The sequence below is a fragment of the Oncorhynchus clarkii genome, chromosome 23, assembly GCF_045791955.1.
Source record: "Oncorhynchus clarkii lewisi isolate Uvic-CL-2024 chromosome 23, UVic_Ocla_1.0, whole genome shotgun sequence".
In the NCBI taxonomy this organism is placed as follows: Eukaryota; Metazoa; Chordata; class Actinopteri; order Salmoniformes; family Salmonidae; genus Oncorhynchus; species Oncorhynchus clarkii.
Genome location: NC_092169.1, coordinates 38854344 through 38879733, shown reverse-complemented (window position 1 = coordinate 38879733; position 25390 = coordinate 38854344). Strand labels below are relative to the sequence as shown.

At 41.7% G+C, this 25390-nt stretch overlaps 1 protein-coding gene and 1 pseudogene across 2 annotated transcripts; one reads left to right on the top strand and one right to left on the bottom strand.

Moving 5' to 3' along the window:
- Positions 1–129: 129 nt before the first annotated feature.
- LOC139382007 (eukaryotic translation initiation factor 2-alpha kinase 1-like) lies at positions 130–20230 on the bottom strand. Of its 2 annotated transcripts, none has more exons than XM_071125917.1 (15): positions 19649–20230; positions 10689–10856; positions 10352–10488; positions 10196–10239; positions 9861–9960; positions 9685–9765; positions 9448–9544; positions 9285–9333; positions 8819–9191; positions 7112–7208; positions 6872–6978; positions 3912–4032; positions 3490–3569; positions 692–925; positions 130–409 (listed from the first exon to the last, which is right to left on the bottom strand). In XM_071125917.1, the coding sequence occupies exons 1-15, from the start codon at positions 19797–19799 to the stop codon at positions 284–286; spliced, it is 1965 nt and encodes a 654-aa protein (XP_070982018.1). In that variant the 5' UTR covers positions 19800–20230; the 3' UTR covers positions 130–283. The 2 variants fall into 2 exon arrangements, with proteins under 2 accessions (XP_070982018.1, XP_070982019.1); XM_071125918.1 differs by lacking the exon at positions 19649–20230 and adding an exon at positions 11118–11418.
- Positions 20231–20858: 628 nt separating this feature from the next.
- LOC139382012 (uncharacterized) lies at positions 20859–24374 on the top strand (annotated as a pseudogene).
- The last annotated feature ends 1016 nt before the right edge of the window (positions 24375–25390 follow it).

The window sequence follows — 25390 nt, the reverse complement described above, 5'->3', positions numbered from 1 at the left end:
AGTGGTCAAACAAATACAAGCCTTGTTGGCTTGATTACCTTCATCATATGAGTATATTAGTCGCAATCACAAATTATGTAAATTAATCTTGACCAAATAAAACATATTGTCTACAATGAGACAGAGGAGTAAATTAAATAAGATTTATTGTACCGTTTTAAAACGTTAAAATGTCACAGTGTTAGATCCACACACACATTCAACCATGTGCACCAAATTATTCATGTGGTAAGGTAAAGAGTTTGAATATATTGGGTTTGAAGATGGGCAGAGGTGGTTGATGTCAGGTCTTGTCGGTTGGATGGGATGCCTGTTGCGTGCTCTGAGTCTGTAGCTGACTGATCTGTCTCCTGAGTCGAACTATCTCCTCTTCCTGCTCTTCAACCCTTCTCTGCAAGCCATGGATAACCTGGAAAGAGAAGAGGGCCATTGGAGATGTTTGATCTGTGATAAATGTTTAACTCTTCTCCTGATATTTACTTTTAGTAGTTTGGCACCAGATTGAACCTGGTTGCAGTGTCAAAGTGACCTAGGGCAAATATTTATAGCCAAGCAATGCTACTAGCATTTGGCTCATGTTTGAACTTGATCAATAGCAGCGTAAATATGGCAAGCTGAAATTCAACAAGTACATCAAGCACATATCTATCAAAATGGTAGTCTCGTTCCCAGCCAGCCTGTTCATCCATACCATGTCTTTGCTGCTGAACAGCTCGCTCTGCAGCAGCTGTGTGGCGCTGGGTCGTAGAGAGGGGTCTCTGCTGGTCAGCAGTGTAATGTACTTGGCCAGGACAGGCCAGCACTGGGAGAAGGCGTCTGGGACCTTCCCCTCACGGAGGTCTCCTAGTGTACGCACGCGCTCCATCTCTGTCCCAAAGGGCTGGAACAGCTCCAGGGCCACCACTCCTACACTGTACATGTCTGACTGCAGGCCAGAAGAAAAGGCATAGTGATCCAAATCAAATCAGCACATACATGTGTTTAGCAGATGTTGTAGCAAAATGCTTGTGCTTCTAGCTCTGAAAGTGCAGTAATATCTAACAATTACACAACATATACCCAATACACACAAATCTAAGTAAATTTATGGAATTAAGAATATAAACATATATGGACGAGAAATGTCAGCGCGGCATAGAATAAGATACAGTAGAATAGTATAGGATACAGTATATACATATGAGATGAGTAATGCAAGATATGTAGACATTATTAAAGTGACTAGTGTTCCATTTATTAGTGGCCAGTGACTTCAAGTCTATGTATATAGGCAGCAGCCTCTATGTGCTAGTGATGGCTATTTAACAGTCTGATGGCCTTGAGATCGAGAGACTGAAAAACAGCTTCTGTTCCAGATTTGATGCACCTGTACCGACCTCGCCTTCTGGATGATAGTGGGGTGAACAGGCAGTGGCTCGGGTGGTTGTTGTCCTTGATGTGTAAATATGTTTTATGTATTGATATACTGTGTATCAATTGGTTTATAAATACAAATGTTATATTATCCTTATTATAATTCTATATACATTTGTTTTAAGTAGACAACTCACACTAATTCAGCTGATGTTCTGAAAGAGCTGAAAAATCTGGACCCCTACAAAATTTGGACCCTTTCTTTCTAAAATTATCTGCCGAAATTGTTGCAACCCCTATTACTAGCCTGTTCAACCTCTCGTGTCGTCTGAGATTCCCAAAGATTGTAAAGCAGCTGCGGTCATCCCCATTTTCAAAGGGGGGACATTCTTGACCCAAACTGCTACAGACCTATATCTATCCTACCCTGCCTTTCTAAGGTCTTCGAAAGCCAAGTAAACAAACAGATTACCGACCATTTCGAATCCCACCATACCTTCTACCTTCTGCAATCTGGTTTCAGAGCTGGTCATGGGTGCACCTCAGTCACGCTGAAGGTCCTAAACGATATCTTAACCGCCATAGATAAGAAACAATACTGTGCAGCCGTATTCATTGACCTGGCCAAGGCTTTTGACTCTGTCAATCACCACATCCTCATCGGCAGACTCGATAGCCTTGGTTTCTCAAATGATTGCCTCGCCTGGTTCACAAACTACTTCTCTGATAGAGTTCAGTGTGTTAAATCGGAGGGCCTGTTGTCCAGGCCTCTGGCAGTCTCTATGGGGCGCCACAGGGTTAAATTCTTGGACCGACTCTCTTCTCTGTATACATCAATGATGTCGCTCTTGCTGCTGGTGAGTCTCTGATCCACCTCTACGCAGACGAAACCATTCTGTATACTTCTGGCCCTTCTTTCGACACTGTTAACAACCCTCCAGGCGAGCTTCAATGCCATACAACTCTCCTTCTGTGGCCTCCAATTGCTCTTAAATACAAGTAAAACTAAATGCATGCTCTTCAACCGATCCCTGCCTGCACCTGCCCATCTGTCCAACATCACTACTCTGGGCGGTTCCGACTTAGAATATGTGGACAACTACAAATACCTAGGTGTCTGGCTAGACTGTAAACTATCTTTCTAGACTCACATCAAACATCTCCAATCCAAAGTTAAATCTAGAATTGGATTCCTAGTTCGCAACAAAGCATCCTTCACTCATGCTGCCAAACATACCCTTGTAAAACTGACCATCCTACCGATCCTCGTCCTCGGCGATGTCATTTACAAAATAGCCTCCAATACCCTACTCAATAAATGTAATGCAGTCTATCACAGTGCCATCCATTTTGTCACCAAAGCCCCATATACTACCCACCACTGAGACCTGTACGCTCTCGTTGGCTGGCCCTCGCTTCATACTTGTCGCCAAACCCACTGGCTACATGTCATCTACAAGACCCTGCTAGGTAAAGTCCCCCCTTATCTCAGCTCGCTGGTCACCATAGCAGCGCTCCAGCAGGTATATCTCTCTGGTCAAAACCAATTCTTCCTTTGGCCGCCGCTCCTTCCTGTTCTCTGCTGCCAATGACTGGAACAAACTACAAAAATCTCTGAAACTGGAAACACTTATCTCCCTCACTAGTTTTAAGCACCAGCTGTCAGAGCAGCTCACAGATTACTGCACCTGTACATAGCCCATCTATAATTTAGCCCAAACAACTACCTCTCCCCCTACTGTATTTATTTATTTTGCTCCTTTGCACCCCATTATTTCTCTCTCTACTTTGCACATTCTTCCACTGCAAATCTACCATTCCAGTGTTTTACTTGCTATATTGTATTTACTTTGCCACCATGGCCTTTTGTTTCCTTCTTGCCTTTACCTCCCTTATCTCCCCATTTTCTCACATTGTATATAGATGTATTTTTCTACTGTATTATTGACTGTATGTTTGTTCTACTCCATGTGTAACTCTGTGTTGTTGTATGTGTCGAACTGCTTTGCTTTATCTTGGCCAGGTCGCAATTGTAAATGAGAACTTGTTCTCAATTTGCCTACCTGGTTAAATAAAGGTTAAATAAATAATTTTTTTGGTATGTCAAATATTTCTGAAATGATGGAGATGATTTACCTTTGAATCATAGTGGGAGCCCTCCAGTTGTTCAGGTGCAGCATAAACAAATGTCCCAACTCCAGTGGTGTGTGAGGAACCTGCAGAAAGATTTCAAGCAGTGTCAAAAATATACAGTACCAGAACCAACCAGGGAAAATGTTGTCATAGAAAGGGATTTGGATGCAGAGCCATAGCCCCATCTACTGGCGATTTCAGGAATTACACCTATACATACAAGTGTCCACTTTGATTTGATACACTGTATACATCTTTGAGATGTTGAATGTTTACACACACACACACACACACACACACACACACATATACATACATACATACATACATACATACATACATATATATATATTGTAACAACTGTTACAACAACTGAGCTTGTGGTGATAGACACATTAGAAACATTGATTAAATCTGTTTCTCACAGGTGTTCTGTGAGGTGGAGGTTGGCTTTGCCTCATCATCCATTATTATATCCCTGCAAGCCAGTCCAAAGTCTCCAATCCTCACATGGCAGTCAAGTCCATGCAGGAAAATATTCCTGGGCTATAAAACAAAAGCATACAAAATGTAAAACATTTATTTATCATATTTGTATGGTGAGTGTGAGGTCATAATGCTATAGGAGATTCTAAAAGAAGGATTCTACTCTAAAATGCACAATTCTATTTTGTCATTACCACTAGGCCACATTAATGCTTTAGTATATTGTTCAACTTTAAATTTTTTGTTTTAATGTAATTTCAAATGGGTAATATTAGTAACAAACCATGTCTTAACCCCTAATGCATGCGTTGTACACGGAGTGTACAAAACAAAACGTTCTGTTTATTACAACCGCATCTAGCGGTTACCGGAGGTTACTGACATAACCCCGGGAACTATGAACCAAGCGCAATTTTTTAATTATTATTTTTAGGATTTTCTCCTCTCGGGACCCCATTTTAAAATCGACCCCTAGTTTGTAAAACACTGATTTGTAAAGCAAAGCGACAAATGCTTTAGTGGGAACTTCTTCGAAACGAAGGTAAATGTTTCAGATGCTGAATTTATTAGGGCTGTCCCTGACAACAAAAAATATTGGTCAACCGATCGATTGTTCGAAATGTTTAAACTTATTTTTCCATATATAGGTCAGACACAACCTGTGTGTTTGAATAAAACCAACTACATATAAACTGAGCTTGTTTGATGCTTTAAGCACACCTTTGATTAAATAATGAAGACACAAATTACTCAAGAAAGAGCACAATGGTCACATTGTGTTAAAAAAAAGACAGTGAGTGCCTGTGTGACTGGCGCACGTTGTCTCGCTCTCCTACCTACTGCAGCGAAAAGGCACCACAGCACAGCAAGTGTTTATTGCGCTGTCCGTGCTGAAGCAGCAACATTTCAGCCATTTAGTTTCTTACTTGTTTCTGACTGAACATTTTTGTTATCGATATCCCTCATTTGTTTAGGAAAAAGATTCCTTCTTCCCTCAACCCTTTCTCTCTTTACGTGACACATGCATATGACCAATAGGGCCTGACCTATAGATTATCATAATTACATCAATAAATTGGTTATAACAAACTCCGAAAGAAGTAATGTCAATGGCAAAATGGATGCAGAGGATATGAAAAAGAAACTCGAAACGGGACAATGTTTACAGGTTGTTCAGGAGGGATAGGTGAAGTTAGATCTTTGGAAGAAATTTCACTTAGTTGTGGAAACTATTGGAAATCAAGAAAAAGGAGGGTAAAGGAGTAAGTGTTACATAAGTATTGTGTGTGCCAAACAGTTGGGGTTAGATTACAATATTATGATTTGGAAATGAGTGTACCAGAGAGTCTGTTCTAACGAGGAGAAAATATAATATAAAGCCTTTATTACAGCAGACTAAAAACAGTTGCATGCATTCATGAATTGTAGTTTATTTATTGTTTCGGCTAATTATTCAAAGCTCACTTTTTCTTATTTAATTTTAAAACTAAAATGCTTTGCAATTGCATTTCAAATCATGAATGACTCATATGCTGTGTGATGACATGAATGAATAAATGATACAGTAGCCTATATAAAGTATTGAAATACAGGCCTAAGTAAGTTACGGTATTAAGACTAAACAGGATGTACTCTTTGGCCTACAGCTTGATGGTGGTTATACAAGGCTGCTATATTAAGCCTACTAATGAAAACAACATTACTTATTGTTATAGTGATGATTATAATAATAATTGTAATCAGAAGGAGATCAAGAAAAAGGAGTGTATAGGAACGAGAGCTGCGTGCATATTATGTGTGACAAACAGGTGCTGTTAGATTACAATATTATTTATCTGCCTGTTTGGAACAGTTGGAAACAACTGTAATTAAGTAATACCAGCCTGTTCTAACGACAAAAAAAATAGTAAAGCCTTTATTACAGCATTGCAAAGATTAAACTGCCGAATCCGACATTTTGCAGGGAAATTCTTGAGGGAAACCTGTTTCAGTCTTCCAGAGATTTGAGACTGGGACAGAGGTTCACCTTCCAGCAGGACAATGTCCCTAAGCATACTGCTAAAGCAAAATGTGTGGTTTTAGGGGAAACATTAAAATGTCTTGGAATGGCCTAGTCAAAGCCCAGGCCTCAATCCAATTGAGAATCTGTGCTATGACTTAAAGATTGCTGTACACCAGCAGAACCCATCCATCTTGAAGGAGCTGGAGCAGTTTTGCCTTGAAGAATGGGCAAAAATCCCAGTTGCTAGATGTTCCAAGCTTAGAGACATACCCCAAGAGACTTGCAGCTGTAATTGCTGCAAAAGGTGACTCTACAAACTATTGACTTTTTTTTTGGGGGGGGGGGGGGGGTTGTGTTATTGTGGTTTGTTTCACAATAAAAAATATTTTGCATCTTCAAAGTGGTAGGCATGTTGTGTAAATCAAATGATACAACCCCCCCAAAGATCCATTTTAATTCCAGGTTATAAGGCAACAAAATAGTAAAAATGCCAAGGGGGTGAATACTTTCGCAAGCCACGGTAACTGATGCATAATAGCCACGTTACTTAGTTAACTTGATTTCCAAAGTGCCCATTGAGGCAGTTATATTATGGTTTGTAAAGTGCCTCAAGGTGCTCTGCAGCAAATTCTACTTCGACCAGAAGGACCACGTTTGTTAAGGAGGGTGATGAAGTCCCACCTCGGTTCCCCCGCTTTCCCAATATGGAGGACTTCACAATGCCTCAAAGAGTCTAACTCCCCCTGTCCATTAAGGTGAAAGCATGTTACTTTTACATTTTAACACACATTACCTCATGTGATCTACCTGAGGCAAAACCTCATTTGATTGTGCACTTCTATTCTTGTGAAATTAAATAATATACACTTAAATAATATACACTTGTAAAGAACATACCTTCAGGTCTCTGTGCATGATACTTCTAGAGTGAATGTATTCCACTCCTTCAAGTATTTTATGTAGAATGCTAAGGGTTTGTTTGATGTCCACAGACCCATAAGGATCTGTAAAACAAAAGCCAAAACATACTCTAACAAATTCTGCATAATAGAAACGGAATCAAAACATTGATAATGTTGAATGGAGAGTGAAAGCAACAAAGGGGTGCATCTTATCGTGCAAGTTATATATGCTCACTTTGTGAGATGTGTTCGCTGGTTCTCTCTGAGATCCAGTCTTTGAGTGAACGTTCACACAACTGCATCTGAATATACAGCATGAGGTGGAACTGCACCTGAGGTATAGAATAGAATACCATAGAATAGTGTCCAGTAAAATCAGAGTTTGACAAAAAGAGAATCTATAAACTACCAGGCAAAAGTTTGGACACACCAACTCATTCAAGGGTTTTTCTTTATTTTGTACTATTTTCTACATTGTAGAAGAACAGTGAAGACATCAAAACTAGGAAATAACACATATGGAATCACGTAGTAACCCCCCCAAAAAATTATACATTTGAGATTCTTCAAATAGCCACCCTTAGCATTTCAAATAACAGGTGTGCCTTGTTAAAAGTTCATTTGTGGAATTTCTTTCCTTCTTAATGTGTTTGAGCCAATCAGTTGTGTTGTGACAAGGTATGGTTAGTATACAGAAGAAAGCCCTATTTGGTAAAAGACCAAGTCCATATTATGGCAAGAACAGCTCAAATTAGCAAAGAGAAACAGCAGTACATCATACTTTAAGACATGAAAGTCGGTCATATGGAACATTTCAAGAAAGTGCAGTCGCAAAAATCCTCAAGCGCTATAATGAAACTGTCTCTCCCAAGAATGGAAGACCCAGTTACCTCTGCTGCAGAGGATAAGTTCATTAGAGTTGCCAGCCTCAGAAATTGCAACGCAAATAAATTCTTCAGAGTTCAAGTAACAGGCACATCTCAACATCAACTGTTCAGAGGAGACTGTGTGAATCAGGCCTTCATGGTCGAATTGCTGCAAAAAAACTACTAAAAGGACACCAATGAGAAGAAGACTTGCTTGGGCCAAGAAACACGAGCAATGGACATTAGACCGTTAGAAATTTGTCCTTTGGTCTGATGAGTCCAAATTTGAGATTTTTGGATCTTTGTGAGACACGGTGTGGGTGAACGGATGATCTCCGCATGTGTATTTTCCACCATAAAGCATGGAGGAGGTGGTGTTATGGTGTGGGGGTGCTTTGCTGGTGACACTGTCTGTAATTTATTTAGAACTGAAGGCACACTTAACCAGCATGGCTACCATAGCATTCTGCAGTGATACGCCATCCCATCTGGTTTCGGCTTAGTGGGACTATCATTTGTTTTTCAACAGGACAATGACCCAACACACCTCCAGGGTGTATAAGGGATATTTTACCAAGAATGAGAGTGATGGAGTGCTGCATCAGATGACCAGACCTCAACCCAATTGAGATGATTTGGGATGAGTCGGACCGCAGTGTGATATGTTATGCTCAGCATATGTGGGAAGTCCTTCAAGACTGTTGGAAAAGCATTCCAGTTGAAGCTGGTTGAGAGAATGCCAAGAGTGTGCAAAGCTGTCATCAAGGCAAAGGGTGGCTACTTTGAAGAATCTCAAATATAAAATATATTTTGATTTGTTTAATACTTTTCTGGTTACTACATGATTCCCTATGTGTTATTTCATAGTTTGTCTTCACTGTTCTTCTACAATGTATAAAATAGTAAAAAATAAAGAAAAACCCTTGAATGAGTAGGTGTTCTAAAACGTTTGACTGGTAGTGTATATACAGGGGACATTTGTAGATGTCAGTGTTGGAAGGTTAGAGGATTGTGTTAAAACAACAGGATAAGAGGCCCTACTGAGCTACATTATACAGGTTACACAGTATCAATACCTCCTTGGTGGGGCATTTCGTGTCCCATTCCTCGCTCCCCACGTCGATGTAGGAGTTGTTGTTCAGCTCCATCTTGTTCCTGGTTCCTGAGGCCTCCTCTGACAGGGCCGAGCCATCCCAGCTGACCACAGGGCAACCATCCGGTGTCAGGCCACGCCGTCCCAGGAACACACAGGGGACAAAGTTCTCTGAGACACGGGTGTGGCGCATGGTTTTAGGACACACCGCCTGTGTGCTCTTCTCCTCTTTAGGGGCCAGGGCTTTCACCCGGAGGATCTCTGGTACTTTTGCAATGGCCACTGGCTCCTTCGAATGATCTGAGCTCTCAAAGACTATTGAGGAGCTGTTGCTACTGCCGGTACTCTCCTCAGTGCTGTGAGAGTGGGAAAATACATGTTTCAGAATCTAATATGATATTCAATCATAACTGGTCTTGTAATTCAGTTATATGAGATAATAATGGTACCGTTCTGGCAGCGCAGGTGTTTCCAGTGCTGGGAGTATTGATGCAGGGTCTGAAATAGAGAAATGTAAATGAAAAAACAACAATAATGAAGAGAGGTTAGCTATGAATAAATTAAATCATTTGAATTTCGAACACGTCAGAGGAGAGAAGTAGCGGAAGTCACTGATAAAAGCAGGTGCGACATGCTCCATCCAGGCAGTGTGGTAGCCCACTACGTTGATGTGCTGAAGACTGGATAACACTTTAACTTCTCTGAGAACCTGAAACAAAGACAGGAAAATACTCAATGACAAACTCACTTGTGTCCGTTATCGAATAGTGCACTGAAGTATACTGCATTTTTGGATCATTAAAACACAATACATTTTAAATGAATTGTGTGTATATATATAAAACATACCTTCATGCAGTCTTCCCGTGAAACATTCTTGATGAGAATTTTCTTCACAGCATACTTCTGGCCATCCAGCTTGTTTGTTACCTGGAAAGCACATGACCAAAACGAAGAGGGGGAAATTATTCCACTGTAGGTTATATTAATGCACTGGTATCATTTTTATTTTGACTAGACGGTACCTTAAAGACTTTGCCATAGGATCCTTTTCCAAGTCTAGAGAGCTCTTCAAACTCGCTGAGGTAGCGCGACGCCTGTGCCTGGAACAGACCTTCGGTTGGTCTACGGTGAGGAGGATAATAAGCAAAGAGACAGATCCTCAAGATCCTCTCACAACGCAACGTACACAGCAGTACATTTCATTTATTTTGACATTAGCAGACGCTCTTATCCAGAGAAACTTACAATTAGTGCATTTATCTTAAGATAGCTACTAGTGTTGTCTCACCTAGCTAGGTGAGACAAGTCAACACTAGTAGAAAAAGACAAGTGACATTTTTTTCTGTACTAATCTTACCTTAGCGTAAGGCTCTGGCTGTCTGTATTACATAATCTTTGACCCTGAAATGGCAGGAAAAGAAACTGTCAGTGAGTGAATATCAATGATAAACAAGAAACTTGACTATGCATGTCCCACATTACATTATCACTAAATGGCCACATCAAGTGTTACCTGTGGGAACAGGGAGGTGCTGGCAGCATCCAGTAGTTCAATGAAGGCTCTGTTGTGCTGGAGTCTGACTGAACTGAACTCCTCACTGATGGCCAATGGGGAGAGGAGGTTCATCGCTGCTAAACGCTGACCAATGACTGTAGAGGGCAGTTATTCACTGTAGTGTTTGTTGTTCACAAGTTCTTTTTTTCTTCTCATGATTTTTCACACAACAAAATAATTTTTTACAGAATTCAGTGATGTTTAAAAAAAATCATATCCTAACCTCCCTCTACACAACAACCAGAGAATGTTAATATTCTATTGACCGAGATATAGTTTAGTAGATCGTCTTTACCTTTGAACAGCATACGTGAGCGGGTCGGGTCGCTCTCGTAGACAAAGCACAGGTGTTCTAGCAGGGACCCAAGCAGAAGGTGGTTGGGGATGGCGGAGGCAAACTCCTGTGTGGACAGGTACTGCTTGCCAGCTATCAGAACCTCACAGTTGTTATCCAAGTCGGACGCTGTGTTTACATAGAGGAGAATGAGAAACAGGACAGAGAAGTGAGTGGTAAGTGTTTGTAACAAGATTATTGATTATGTAATAAATGGGAAAAAGTTAAGTTGTGTGTCTCAATGGCGAACAGCCCCCTCCAAAACTTCCTGTAGCCAGATGGCCAACATTGCATAACAAATAATCACCAACATGTGTGATTACTTTAGAACCGCTTTTATGAAGAAAATAAGATTTATAGTTAACAGTTGAAAGAGCAAATGTATCTTACCTTCGGCAATAACTTTGGCAATTAGCGCTGCAATTTCTTTCTCCCCTAGGTCCATTTTGTCTAACGGTATGTGTGATATTAGCTCAATATGAAACACTTCCAACACTAATGCAAGATTAACCTAACCACTTCAAAGTCAGCCAGCCCATCATGTTTATGCATACTGGGGTGTGCTCAGTAGTAGGGCTTATCTGTCTACAACAGTACACACAGGACCCTCCACCCAAGGTCGCTAACGTGGAGGAAAATATAAGGGAAGAAGAGGTGTGAGAAACATGCCAAAAACAGTATGTAATGTACTCTCATATTTGTGTATGCTGACTGTTGGTTTATACTGTACTCATTGGATTTGGCAACATTTGTGTACAGTACCAGTCAAAAGTTTGGACACACCTACTCAATCAAGGGTTTTTCTTTATTTTACTATTTTCTACATTGTAGAATAATAGTGAAGACATCAAAACTATGAAATAACACATAGGGAATCATGTAGTAACCAGAAAAGTGTTAAACAAATCAAAATATATTTTATATTTGAGATTCTTCAAAGTAGCCACCCTTTGCCTTGATGACAGCTCTGCACACTCTTGACATTCTCTCAAACAGCTTCATGAGGTAGTCACCTGGAATGCATTTCAATTAACAGGTGTGCCTTGTTAAAAGTGAATTTGTGGAATTTCTTTCCGTCTTAATGCATGTGAGCCAATCAGTTGTGTTGTGACAAGGTAGGGGTGGTATACAGAAGACAGCTCTATTTGTTAAAAGACCAAGTTAGTCCATCATTACTTTAAGACATGAAGGTCAGTCAATCCGGAAAATTCAAGAGCTTTCAAGTCCAGTCGCTAAAACCAACAAGCGCTATGATGAAACTGGCTCTCATGAAGACCACCACAGGAAAACAAGACCCAGAGTTACCTCTGCTGCAGAGGATAAGTTCTCTGCACCTCAGATTGCAGCCCAAACAAATGCTTCACAGAGTTCAAGTCAGACAACATCAACTGTTTAGAGGAGACTGTGTGAATCAAGCCTTCATGGTCAAATTGCTGCAAAGAAACCACTACTAAAGGACACCAATAAGAAGAAGAGACTTGCTTGGGCCAAGAAACACGAGCAATGGACATTAGACCGGTGGAAATCTGTCCTTTGGTCTGATGAATCCAAATTTGAGATGTTTGGTTTCAACCTCCGTGTCTTGTGAAATGCAGAGTAGGTGAACGGATGATCTCTGCATGTGTGGCTCCCACCATGAAGCATGGACGAGGAGGTGTAATGGTGCTTTACTGGTGACACTGTCTGTGATTTATTTAAAATTCAAGGCACACTTAACCAGCATAACTACCACAGCATTCTGCAGCGATACGCCATCCCATCTGGATTGCGCTTAGTGGGACTATCATTTGTTTTTCAACAAGACAATGACCCAACACACCTCCGGATGTGTATGGGCTATTTGACCAAGGAGAGTGATGGAGTGCTGCATCAGATGACCTAGCCTCCACAATCACAAGACCTCAACCCAATTGAGATGGTTTGGGATTAGTTGGACCGCAAAGTGAAAGAAAAGCAGCCAACAAGTGCTCCGCATTTGTGGGAACTCCTTCAAGACTGTTGGAAAAGCATTCCAGGTGAAGCTGGTTGAGAGAATGCCAAGAGTGTGCAACGCTGTCATCAAGGCAAAGGGTGGCTACTTTGAAGAATCTCAAATATAAAATGTATTTTGATACATTACCCTACGCGTAGGGGTAATACACTCGACCACTGCTACTCTAACTTTTTTTAGCATACAAAGCCCTCCCCCGCCAACCCTTGAGAAAATCCGACAACGATGCCATCTTGCTCCTACCATCTTAATGTATTGTGTGGCGTACAGCAGGTCAGCCACCAGGGGGAGACTCGCCGAGGCCTGGTGGCAGACGGAGCCGACATCACGAGGCGATGGCTCCCTCTGCTGGATGTGCCAGGTCTCAACGGGCTCTCCGGTCAGGACTAATTGAGGCTGATTGTGGTTGGTGGGTAATCAAGGGCTGATTGCTCACCAGCTGTATGAGTCCCATAAAGCTGACAGAAGGGCAGCACACAAGGAGAGGGACTGAGGGAAGAAAGGTGACTTCCGTATAGTTGGAGACGGTTCCCGAGCTAAAAGGAGGGAGTTCAGTTTTTGTGCCCGACATGATTATAGCAAGACCCAGAGCCCAGAAGACGGTATCCCGGAGAGGGTCTCATGAGGGAGACCTATCCTTTTCTTTTGATTTATTATTTAAATAAACACCCTTGAAACCGAGCTAATCCTACTCTGTCCATGTCTGATCTGTTTAAACGTCTTGACCAAACCCCCTGGTCTGCCACGATAGGCAGAAACTCAAACAGGATGGCCAGTGACTAATTGAAACAATTCAGCATTTCAGTTTTGCTATATATGACAACTGAAATGCTGAATTGTTTCAATGAGCACTTTGTATCATCTGGTAGGCTGTTTGACTCAGTGTCCTCTGTCTCTGTACAACCCTGTGTGGATGAACCAGTGAGAGCTTGTCAAACTTTTAGCTTTTTGCCATTCTCAGTGCAGGTGGTACATAAAGCCCTGAAATCCTTAGATCAGAGAAAGCCTGCAGGTCCTGATCTTTTGGATCCCTGCTTTTTAAATCTGGCAGCTGATTTCATAGCTGAACCACTTACATCTCTGTTCATTCTAACCCTGGAATGTAATGAAATTCCAAAGATCTGAAATCAGCATTTGTCCTACCACTTTAAAAGGGGGAGATCCAACTCTTTTAAATAATTATAGGCCAATCTCAAAGATGTCACCCCTGGTGAAAATACTTTAAACCCTTGTAAGTGAACAGCTAAGAGTTATTTACGAACTCTATTTGATCAATGTACCAATCGGGCTTCAGGAAGAAGCATAGCACAATTACAGCAGCCATGAAGGTTTTAAATGATATCACTGAAGCCATTGACAAAAAGCAGCACTGTGTCTCACTTTTTATTGATCTCTCTAAGGCTTTTGATACAGTTGATCATGCTATACTAAGGCAGAGATTGTCGAGTGTAGGTCTTTCGGAGCATGCAGTTGCATGGTTTGCTAACTATCGGTCTGATAGAACTCAGTGCACTCAATTTGATGGGCTTATGTCTGTTAAATTGTCTGTCTTGAATGGTGTGCCCCAAGGCTCTGTACTCGTTCCTCTCTTATTCACTATTTATATAAATTATTTAGACAAATGTCCAAAATGCACAACTTCATTTTTATGCTGATCATACTGTTATTTACTGTTGTGCCTCGTCTCTTACAAAAGCTTTCCAGAACTTGCAAACTGCTTTTTATACTGTTCAACATACCTTGTGTCAATTGAAGCTTATCCTCATTACTGACAAAACTAAACTAATAGTGTTTTCTAATGCAAGAAATACACCTCTGAACCTTTCACCTATTACTACCTGTCAGGGCAAGGAGATTGAGGTAATAACCTCATATAAATATTGTGGAATTTTAATTGATGACGGCCTCGCTTTTAAATTACATATTCAACAACTTACAAAAAAATTTGAAGCTGAAATTGGGATTTTATTTTAGGAATAAGACCTGTTTTTTTTTTTGAAGCCAGAAGGAGGCTAGTATCAGCTACATTTATGCCTTTACTAGACTATGGGGATATTTTATATATGAATGCTTCCGCTCAGTGTTTGAGATCAATTGACACTCTTTACCATGGCACTTTGAGATTTATTTTAAACTGCAAAACTCTTATGCACCACTGCACTTTGTATACCAGGGTTGGCTGGCCTTCTCTAGTCACTCGTAGGCTCAGTCACTGGTATACTTTTATTTACAAAGCCATTTTGGGTTTACTACCTTTTTATTTGTGCATTTTTATTGTTCAGAAATGTGGTGGGTATTCTCTTCGTTCGCTGGACTTTATCCTGCTAATGTCCGAACTGAATTTGGTAAAGGCTTTTATGTACTCTGCGCCATCGTCTTCGAACACCTTACAAAATACTTTTAAACTGGAAGAACTTGTCCGGATTGGTGTTTTTAAATCACTGATGAAGGATTTTGAGGTTGATTCCCTGACCTGTCAATGTTTTTAATTTGCTGTTTTATACTCTTGTGAATTCAATGGTTTTTACTAGATTATTTGTAGTTTTTCATGTTGTCTGTCTGTAATTATTTTGTAATGACTTGGTGCTGCCTATCTTGGCCAGGGCGCTCTTGAAAAAGAGATTTTAATCTCAATGAGCCCTTCCTAGTTAAATAAGGTTAAATAAATACATTAATTAAATAAAAGTGAGTAGAACCATTCAACGCTGGTCTGACCAATCGGAATCCACGCTTCAAGATTGTTTTGATCACGCGGACTGGGATATGTTCCGGTCAGCCTCACAGAATAACATTGACCTATACGCTGACTCTGAGTGAATTTATATGGAAGTGCATTGGAGATGTTGTACCCACTGTGACTATTAAAACCTACCCTAACCAAAACCTGTTGATGGATGGTGGCATTCGCTCAAAACTGAAAGCGTGAACCACCGCATTTAACCATGGAAACAGGTCTGGGAATATGGCTGAATATAAACAGTGTAGTTATTCCCTCCGCAAGGCAATCAAACAAGTGAAATGTCAGTACAGGGACAAAGTGGAGTCACAATTCAAAGGCTCAGACACGAGACGTATGTGGCAGGGTCTACAAGAAATCACGGACTACAAAAAGAAAACCAGCCACGTCACAGACATCACACTTCCAGACAAACTAAACACCTTCTTTGCCTGCTTTGAGGATAATACAGTGCCACCATCGCGGCCCGCTAACAAGAACTGCGCCCCCCCTTCTCTGTGGCCAATGTGAGTAAAACCTTTAAACGAGTTAACCCTCGCAAGGCTGCTGGCCTAGACAGCATCCCTAGCCGTGTCCTCAGAGCATGTGCAGACCAGCTGGCTGGTGTGTTTACGGACATATTCAATCTCTCCTTATCCCAGTCTGCTGTCACCACATGCTTCAAGATGGCCACCATTGTTCTTGTACCCAAGAAGGCAAAGAGATTAACTAAAATGACTACCACCCCGTAGCACTCACTTCTGTCATCATGAAGTGCTTTGACAGACTAGTCAAGGATCATATTACCTCCACCTTACCAGCCACCCTAGACCCACTTCAGTTTGCATACCACCCTAACAGGTCCACAGATGATGCAATAGGCATGACACTGCACAATCACATCTGGACAAAAGGAATACCTGACTACAGCTCAGCATTCAACACCATAGTACCTCGCCCTGTGCAATTGGGTCCTGAACTTTGACGGGCCGCCACCAGGTGGAGAAGGTAGGAAACAACATCTCCACCTCGCTGACCCTTAACACCCCACAAGGGTGCGTGCTCAGCCCCCTACTGTACAACCTGTTCACCTGCGACTGTGTGGCCATGCACGCCTTCAGCTCAATCATCAAGTTTGCAGACGACACAACAGTAATGGGCTTGATTACCAACAACGATAGACATCCTCACCTCCTCCATGTAGGCTACTCGGAGTGTTGTGTCAGAGAGGCTGGTCCCTAAATGGAGACCCAATCACTGTCCACTTTAACAAATGGATCACTAGTCACTTTAAACAATGCCACTTTAAGAGTGTTTACATACCTTACTCATATCATATATATGATATGTCAGAACCAGAAGCACAAGCATTTCGCTACACTCGCATTAACATCTGCTAACCATGTGTATGTGACAAATAAAATCTGATATCACATTTTTGGGCACAGACAACAGCACAAAGGGCAAGAAGGTAGAGATAACAATACATCACGCAAAGCAGCCACAACTGTCAGTAAGAGTGTGAATGAAGAGATTGAGATAAAACTGTCCAGTTTGAGTGTTTGTTGCAGCTCGTTCCAGTCGCTAGCTGCAGCGGACTGAAAAGACGAGCAACCCAGGGATGTGTGCGCTTTGGGGACCTTTAACAGAATGTGACTGGCAGAACGGGTGTTGTACAGTGGGGAGAACAAGTATTTGATAACCTGCAAAATCGGCAGTGTTTCCTACTTTCCTACTTACAAAGCATGTAGAGGTCTGTCATTTTTATCATTCAACTGTGAGAGACAGAATCTAAAACAAAAATCCAGAAAATCACATTGTATGATTTTTAAGTAATTAATTTGCATTTTATTGCATGACATAAATATGATACATCAGAAAAGCACAACCTAATATTTGGTACAGAAAGTTGTAGTTCTGGGCTGATCCCTCACCGTCCTCATGATCATTGATGCCCCACGAGGTGAGATCTTACATGGAGCCCCAGACCGAGGGTGATTGACCGTCATCTTGAACTTCTTCCATTTTCTAATAATTGCGCCAACAGTTGTTGCCTTCTCACCAAGCTGCTTGCATATTGTCCTGTAGCCCATCCCAGCCTTGTGCAGGTCTACAATTTTATCCCTGATGTCCTTACACAGCTCTCTGGTCTTGGCCATTGTGGAGAGGTTGGAGTCTGTTTGATTGAGTGTGTGGACAGGTGTCTTTTATACAGGTAACGAGTTCAAACAGGTGCAGTTAATACAGGTAATGAGTGGAGAACAGGAGGCTTCTTTAAGAAAAACTAACAGGTCTGTGAGAGCTGGAATTCTTACTGGTTGGTAGGTGATCAAATACTTATGCCATGCAATAAAATGCAAATTAATTACTTAAAAATCATACAATGTGATTTTCTGGATTGTTTTAGATTCTGTCTCTCACAGTTGAAGTGTACCTGTGATAAAAAATTACAGACCTCTACATGCTTTGTAAGTGGGAAAACCTGCAAAATCGGCAGTGTATCAAATACTGTATGTGGAGGATGAGGGCTGCAGCAGGTATCTCAGATAGGGGGAGGGGGGAATGAGGCCTAAGAAGCTTTTATAAATAAGCAATCAACCGGTGGGTCTCGCGAAGGCATACAGAGACGACCAGTTTACAGAAGAGTGTAGAGTGCAGTGATGTGTCCTATAAGGAGCATTGGTGGCAAATCTGATGGTCGAATGGTAAAGAAAATCTAGCCGCTCGAGAACACCCTTTCCTGCCGATCTATAAATTACGTCTCCATAATTGGGTATCCGCATGGGTAGGATGATCATCTGAATCATGGTTAGTTTGGTAGCTGGGGTGAAAGAGGAGTGATTACGATTGAGGAAACCAAGTCTCGATTTAACTTTAGCCTGCAGCTTTGATATGTGCTGAGAGAAAAACAGTGTACCGTCTAGACATACTCCCAAGTACTTGTATGAGTGACTACCTCAAGCTCTAAACCCTCAGAGATAGTAATCACACCTGTGGGGAGAGGGGCATTCTTCTTACCAAACCACATGACCTTTGTTTTGGAGGTGTTCAGAACAAGGTTAAGGCCAGAGGAAGCTTGTTGGACACTAAGAAAGCTTCGTTGTAGAGCGTTTAACACAACATCTAGAGAAGGGCCAGCTGAGTATAAAACTATCATCTGTGTATAAATGGATGAGAGAGCTTCCTACTGCCTGAGCTATGTTGTTGATGTAAATTGAGAAGGGCGTGGGGCCTAGGATCGAGCCTTGGTGACAGGCAGTGGCTGAGGCAGCAGATATTCTGACTTTATACACTGCACTCTAAGAGAGGTAGTTAGCAAACCAGGCCAAAGACCCCTCAGAGACACCAATGCTCCTTAGTCGGCCCACAAGAATGGAATAGTCTACCGTATCAAAAGCTTTGGCCAAGTCAATAACAATAGCAGCACAATATTGCTTAGAATCAAGGGCAATGGTGACATCATTGAGGACCTTTAAGGTTGCAGTGACACATCCATAACCTGAGTGGAAACCAGATTGCATACCAGAGAGAACACTATAAACATCAAGAAAGCCAGCTGATTATTGACAAGTTTTTCCAACACTTTTGATAAATTGGGCAAAATAGAAATAGACCTATAACAGTTAGGATCAGCTTGATCTCCCCCTTTAAATAAAGGATGAACCGGTCCTGCCTTTCAAGCAATGGGAACCTCCCCAGAGAGGAGAGAGAGGTTAAAAAGGTCAGAGATAGGCTTGGCAATTATAAAGAAGAAATTGTGTAAACCGTCTGACTCAGATGTTTTTTTAGGGTCAAGTTTAAGATGCTCCTTTAGCACCTGGTTGCATCACTAGAGGGTTATGACTCAGAAGGTTATATTTTTAGGGCTGCAGAATTGGTCATGAAGCCAACCATCCAATAGGAGCGAAGGAAAGACATGGCTATAAACAACATTATAGAAAAATCTCTCACTTAGCTGATTGGTCATAGCTAAATTAGTTATTTGTCAAAAATGTGAGGAGGGATGTAGCCACAGCTGTGATGTACTAGCTATCTATCTGCCCCGTGGTGATGTGATGGTGGTGTGGATCAAAAGCAGCCCCCAAAACTGTCCAGGTAGGTTGAGAGGATTGCTGACAGGAAGACTGTGCCCACAGCCCCACACATGATTTCTCAATTCTGCCTAGCTAGTTAGCATGAACATATTTGTACAGTGTCTGGTGTCTGTCAACTTACTGTCAAATATAACCTCGTCGTCATCTTCACTGTTGGTCAAATTAAACACACTGCACTCATGTCCGGTTGTGGTGGTGGTGGTTAGATTTCGGTTGATCACGCTGCTGCTATTTGAACTTACCCCTCGTTGCCCGTTCAGAGAGCTAAACATGGCGATTTAGGAAGATTCAGCTTGTTAACCTATTAAATATGACCTAACTTTTAGAATACTTAGGCGTTAATATTTTCCATTCCGCATGAATCATAACTAGTTAAGGTAGACGTTATTCTAAAATAATCACGTCAAAAGCTCGCCAGAAGAGTCCCATACCGCATAGTTTCAGCATTGCCGAACAATACACCCATGAAGGGAGTGAAGTCTTGTCTTAAAACACCACGAGCTGAACATAAATTCAGTTGAATAATTTCATGTCCACTGTGAGAAGCTTACGAATTAAGTCTGATTTCTTTTGTATCATCATATATTGATGAGATTGTATCACATTTAGTAACTCTATCCATTTATGCAATACATTTAACTCGATCTTGTTCGTTTTATTATTTTGTGGGACACGTCAGATAGTCCCTGTAGCATTTCATCTCACTTCGTTCCTTATCATGTGATCCTTGCAAATGATGACGATGAAACGCTACAAATGTTTATTGGTGACATACAATTACAAACTTGAGATCTATATATTTTTAAATAGGGTGAACCAGAAGCAATACAATATAGACTAAGATCCTTGCAAATGATGACATACAATTACAAACTTGAGATATATATATTTTTAAATAGGGTGAACCAGAAGCAATACAATATAGACTAAATATATGACTTTGGGGTGAATCATTGAAAAAGTCAGTACTTTTTCGTATGAGCCCATCTCTAAAATGCGTATTCTTTCTGATGTGTGGTGTCAAAAATAAATGTGTAAATGTTATTGTCTTGAATATATACCATGTTGATAATGTATCGTCATCGTAGCCCATCACTGACTGACACGGGCTTTTCTTTTCAAAGGTGAGTGGCAGACTTGCGCTCTCTACACAGAATCACTCGCGACCAATCTCAACAAGCGCGCGAGGCCGGAGAGACGCATGCGTCAACATGAGGAGGAGGGACTACTTTAACGCTTCGAACACACCGAATGCGAAATAACATTTTGCGCGGCTATGCAACTATACTGATGCAGGTATCTTTTGCAGACGGTCGCATGCGGTTGGACACATGGAGGAGAGAATCCTGTTCAGTATCCTCAAAACCGTGTCTTTTTGACACAACTGCTGACAGCTACAGGGACATAACCACAAAAAATGCTGCTTGGAGTCCACGATAGTACCATTGCCCGGTCAGTTTAGTAGTGAGCTTGTGCTATATGTGGCTAGTTATCTAGCTAGCTACCCTAGCCAATTGTGTGTGTGTGTGTGTGTGTGTGTGTGTGTGTGTGTGTGTGTGTGTGTGAGACAAAGAAATAGTAATAAATTATGCTGGTTACTACCCCTGATAACTTGCCCAAATAATCATGCTTGAAAGAGTGTGAGTGTGTATGTCAGATAAATAGAAATGGTAGATACTACTGTACCCCTAATAATTTGGTCAGATAACCGTGTGTGTATAGTAGGTGACATGTCAATGATAGTTATCTAATAACTATAGTTATGCTAGGTGATGGTTTGGCTTATCATGTTCATGTCTATGTAGAAGAAGACCGTAGGAGGAAGTGGAGAGGACTCAGGGACAGGTATCAGAGAGAGAGAAGGGCAGAGAAAGAGAAGAGGTCTGGGTCAGCAGCTTCAGGCCAGCAGCCTTGGCACTTCTTCCACATTCTTTCTTTTCTGGATCCATTTATTGTGCCTAGGGCAACAAGTGGCAATTTTACAGCCAGACCCTCTACTACGTCATCCACAAGTGTGGGCGCCACCGGTGCATCAAGACTCTCTACGTCATTAACAAGTGAGACCAGCCTCCACCGGTGCAGTGAGACCCTCTACATCATCCACAAATATGACCACCACCGGTGCAGCCATGGAAGATGATGAAATGGAGGAAGCACCTCTGGATCTAGGACCACCTGAGATTATTATGACCCTCACGGGAAGTGACCACTGAGGACCTTGTTGAACAGGATGTGGCCGTGGAGAGAAACCAAGAGGACCAACGTCACACCAGGCGCCATCGGCGGTACCAGCCCCCAGATCCACTCAACTAATTTCAGCAGAGGCTCCTCCAAGCCATCGAGAGGGATGCAGCCCAACCTGATGCTCACAGGAAGGAGGATGAAGAAACCTTCTTTGCCATGAGCCTGGTGCTAACCCTGAAGAGGCTGCCTCAGCGAAGAAAAGCAGCATTCAAGGTTAAAATTCATCAGCTGCTTTTCTATGCCGAGTTCAATGGTGTGTTTTTTTTCTTCTTCTCCACAACACAGGTGGTGTCATAAGTATTGCGACAGTGAAGTTGGTCATTTTTACAGTATACTCATGTAGGCTAATTGGTATTTCAGATTAATATGAGGCAAATGTATAGCTGTTGTTTCTACGTTAGAAAATATCCTAAAACAGTTTGCTGTCTAAATATTTGCCTGTCATATTCATCTTTTGATCTGAAATAGAAATTCCATGAGTAAACAGCAAGTATTACCAACTTTACAACACTGTTCAAATATTTATGCCACTAACTACACTATACAAGCAGTATTTAGTTAACATATATCTCACCTTTTATGGTGTTATATTATGTAATGCTTGTAAGTGTTGTTTTCCTCATCCCTTCCAGAGATGGAGTCAATTTAGCAGACCAGCTCATAGGAAGGACAAGAAGAGGAGATTGTCTGGTTGTTGTTTTGACCTTCTCCTCCATGGGTTTTGAGCGGGAGGTAAGGAAAGGACACAAGGAATCAAGGAACTGCAACTGAGATTTTCCCACTGTCCTCAACTGAGATTTTGTAACTGTTCTTATTGTGCTTACTATGTCCTTGTTAGTAGTTTCTCAATACTTAGGATAGCATTCATTATTAGTTGTACATAGATTGCATGAAAATTGACTGAGTTGAAACTGACACACCAGAGAATTCAGATGCTCTTGTTGTTCTTTTACAAGACTAAAGGTGAAATGTGTTTACCTGTATTGTGGCTCCACATTCACTTTTAGTTTTCAGACACACACACATCCTCCACTCCTCTATGTACCTCAGATCTCCAGTGCCCTGCCCTCTCTCTTTATGGCCATGTCTGAAGTTCCCCTACTATGTCTAGGCTTTATGAGTAGTCCCTGTATCTGTCTGTAGTTATGCCAAAATTACATGCTCTTGTTGTTCTCTTACAGATTACACATTCATTTTTATATTTTTACAGGCACATACAGTACACACACACCTCTCAATAGTTTTTATTTTCTGTAATGTTTTTACAACACATACCTGTCATGTTCTTTCCTGTACTTGAATACTTATTCAATTATGTTTTCATCGTCAGTTGTTTCATTTGTTTATTAATATCTCATTTAGACTTAATCTGCTTATTTCTTCCCAACACCTTTGCAGATCTAAGACAAGATGAAAGTAAAACACATTCTCTTCCTAATAGTTTTTTTTCCACCTGCATTTTGTCAGACCAGTGAAGATGGTGGAAAACTATACTATTTGTATGGACCCTAGGTTACCTTTTCCCATTGTTATCATACTAACTGTATGTCGTATAACCTAAGAGGTCCTGCTCACCTTATGTACCATGCCAGGTGTGTATAATACTGATGTTAATGGGAGAGGGTTGGGGGTTAAGGTGTGGTCTTTACTCCCAAATTTCACTAAATATAACTTCCAATTGAAGAGAGACGAGGAGACAAAATCTGGGGGGGAAATTATATTTTATGGACAAATGTGGATGGTTCTTAAAATAACCTTGGTGTTAGGGGGCTTTAAAAGAGACGTTTCACTCCACGGCATACTGCCATGGGACTTCACCTGCTGGCGGTGAGAAGTAGATGGTCAGCTTCTCCCTCACCTGGAGTGCCTGTCTGGGGGCGTTGTTGGCACCTGCCCTGGTGACATCAGTTAGGCGACCATTTGGTGTGCCGTCTCCATCCGGAACGGCTCCTGGAATGACCTCTGCAGGTAGTTGTGGAGAACATATTTGGCCTTCATGCAGGCATTGACATTTGAGGGCTGATTCCAAGCACACTCTGATACATTCTCTACCAGCTGCCAGAATCCCAAAGGCGCATTCAACAACCAACCTTGCCCTGGATAGTAATTTGCTAAAGAGCCTTACAGGCTTTGGCAATGGCAGCTGGCGTCCAGCGTAGGGCCTCATGAGGTTGGGTCTCAAAGGAAGGCCTCGTCGCTGACGAAGACGTGAAGAACGGGTCCCAGGTCTTCAGCCCCAGGGATTGATGCAGGTGGTGGAATCTCCAATGTGCCATTCTGAAGTGCCTGGCCGAAGGATTCTTGGCGACGGGACTCCTACAGGACCATTGGATTCAGCTTCCTAGTTGGATGGTCCATGGTGGCAGGCATTGTCCCCTCTGTGGCACAAGCCATTTGGGACTGTCCCGCCATCTCTTCCCTTGCCGTAAGCACCAGCATCAATGACACGGAAACAGTAGAAGACATCTTGAACAGCCAAGTGTACAACTGAATATGTACCCTTGTAGTTGTAGAATTGCAAACCCGAGCACGGTGGAACCTGGATTACTACATGTTTCCCGTCAATGGAGCCAAGACAGTTGGGGAAATCCCACCTCTCTAGAAACTCGGCAGCAATGGCACTCCAGTCTTCCTCCTTGGGGACAGGCATGTATTCACCAACCAGACAGTCCCAAAGGGCTTGTGCCACAGAGGGGACAATGCCTGCCACCGTGGACCATCCAACTAGCAATAAACTGTAGCCCAGGCCAACTCTACTCTTAGAAAAAAAGGTGCTCTCCGGCTGTCCCCATAGGAGAAAAAAAGCCCTTTTTGGTTCTAGTTAGTACCCTTTTGGTTCCAAGTAGAACCCTATTCGGTTCCATGTATAACCTTTTCCCCAAAGGGGTCCAGACCTGAAACCAAAAAGGGTTATCCTATGGCTAATGCAGAAGGACACTTTTGGAACCCTTTTCGCTAAGAGTGTAAGTGATTCCAATAAGAATTGAATGAGTGTGAGTGACTATAACTGTCTTGAACAACAAGGGTACCTGGAGAAGACCAGCCAACTTTCATCAGAGCAGAAGGCACCCAAACTTTATTTTCATTTGGTAACATTGCATCATTAAAAAAGGATTTTAAACCAACTTTGGGAAAAGTTATAGTCCTAATGAACATTCTGTAAAAGTCCATCTCATGTCACATATGGGCTATTAACTAGAGAGCCCTTTATCTAGCTAGGTTGCACATTAAATATATCTAATATCAATTGGATAATAAGAAGTGCTAGTAGAAATGCACCAGTTATAATGTGTGTTAGGCAATGATTGAAGTGTACATGTTTGTTTGGTGCTTTTGCACAAGTTTTCCAGCTATACATAAATGATATGTTTCCTTTAGAATTTTCATTTTAGCTCTGGTCCCCATGATGTTTATGTACTCTTCCTCCCACGTAAGGTGATGATTGGTACAGCTTTGAGCACCAGTGAGATGAAGAAGCTGGTGGTCATATGGGGGAGATAGAGCAGCCATGGAACTGCCCACATGGCAGACCCACTATGAGACACCTTGCTAACTTGAACTTCATCTCATAAGACTGATCAACCCAGTTGGACCGGCTCAACTGAATACCTCTCAACAA

What these genes read in the sequence shown, in the direction of transcription:
- LOC139382007 (XM_071125917.1), bottom strand. Translation starts at nt 19,799, where the DNA reads ATGTTTAGCTCTCTGAACGGGCAACGAGGGGTAAGTTCAAATAGCAGC. An exon ending in AGCCAGAGCCTTACGCTAAG is followed by an intron (nt 9,961 to 10,195) that starts GTAAGATTAGTA and finishes TCCTCACCGTAG; the next exon opens with ACCAACCGAAGGTCTGTTCC. An exon ending in GCTCCCACTATGATTCAAAG is followed by an intron (nt 926 to 3,489) that starts GTAAATCATCTC and finishes TCTGGCCTGCAG; the next exon opens with TCAGACATGTACAGTGTAGG.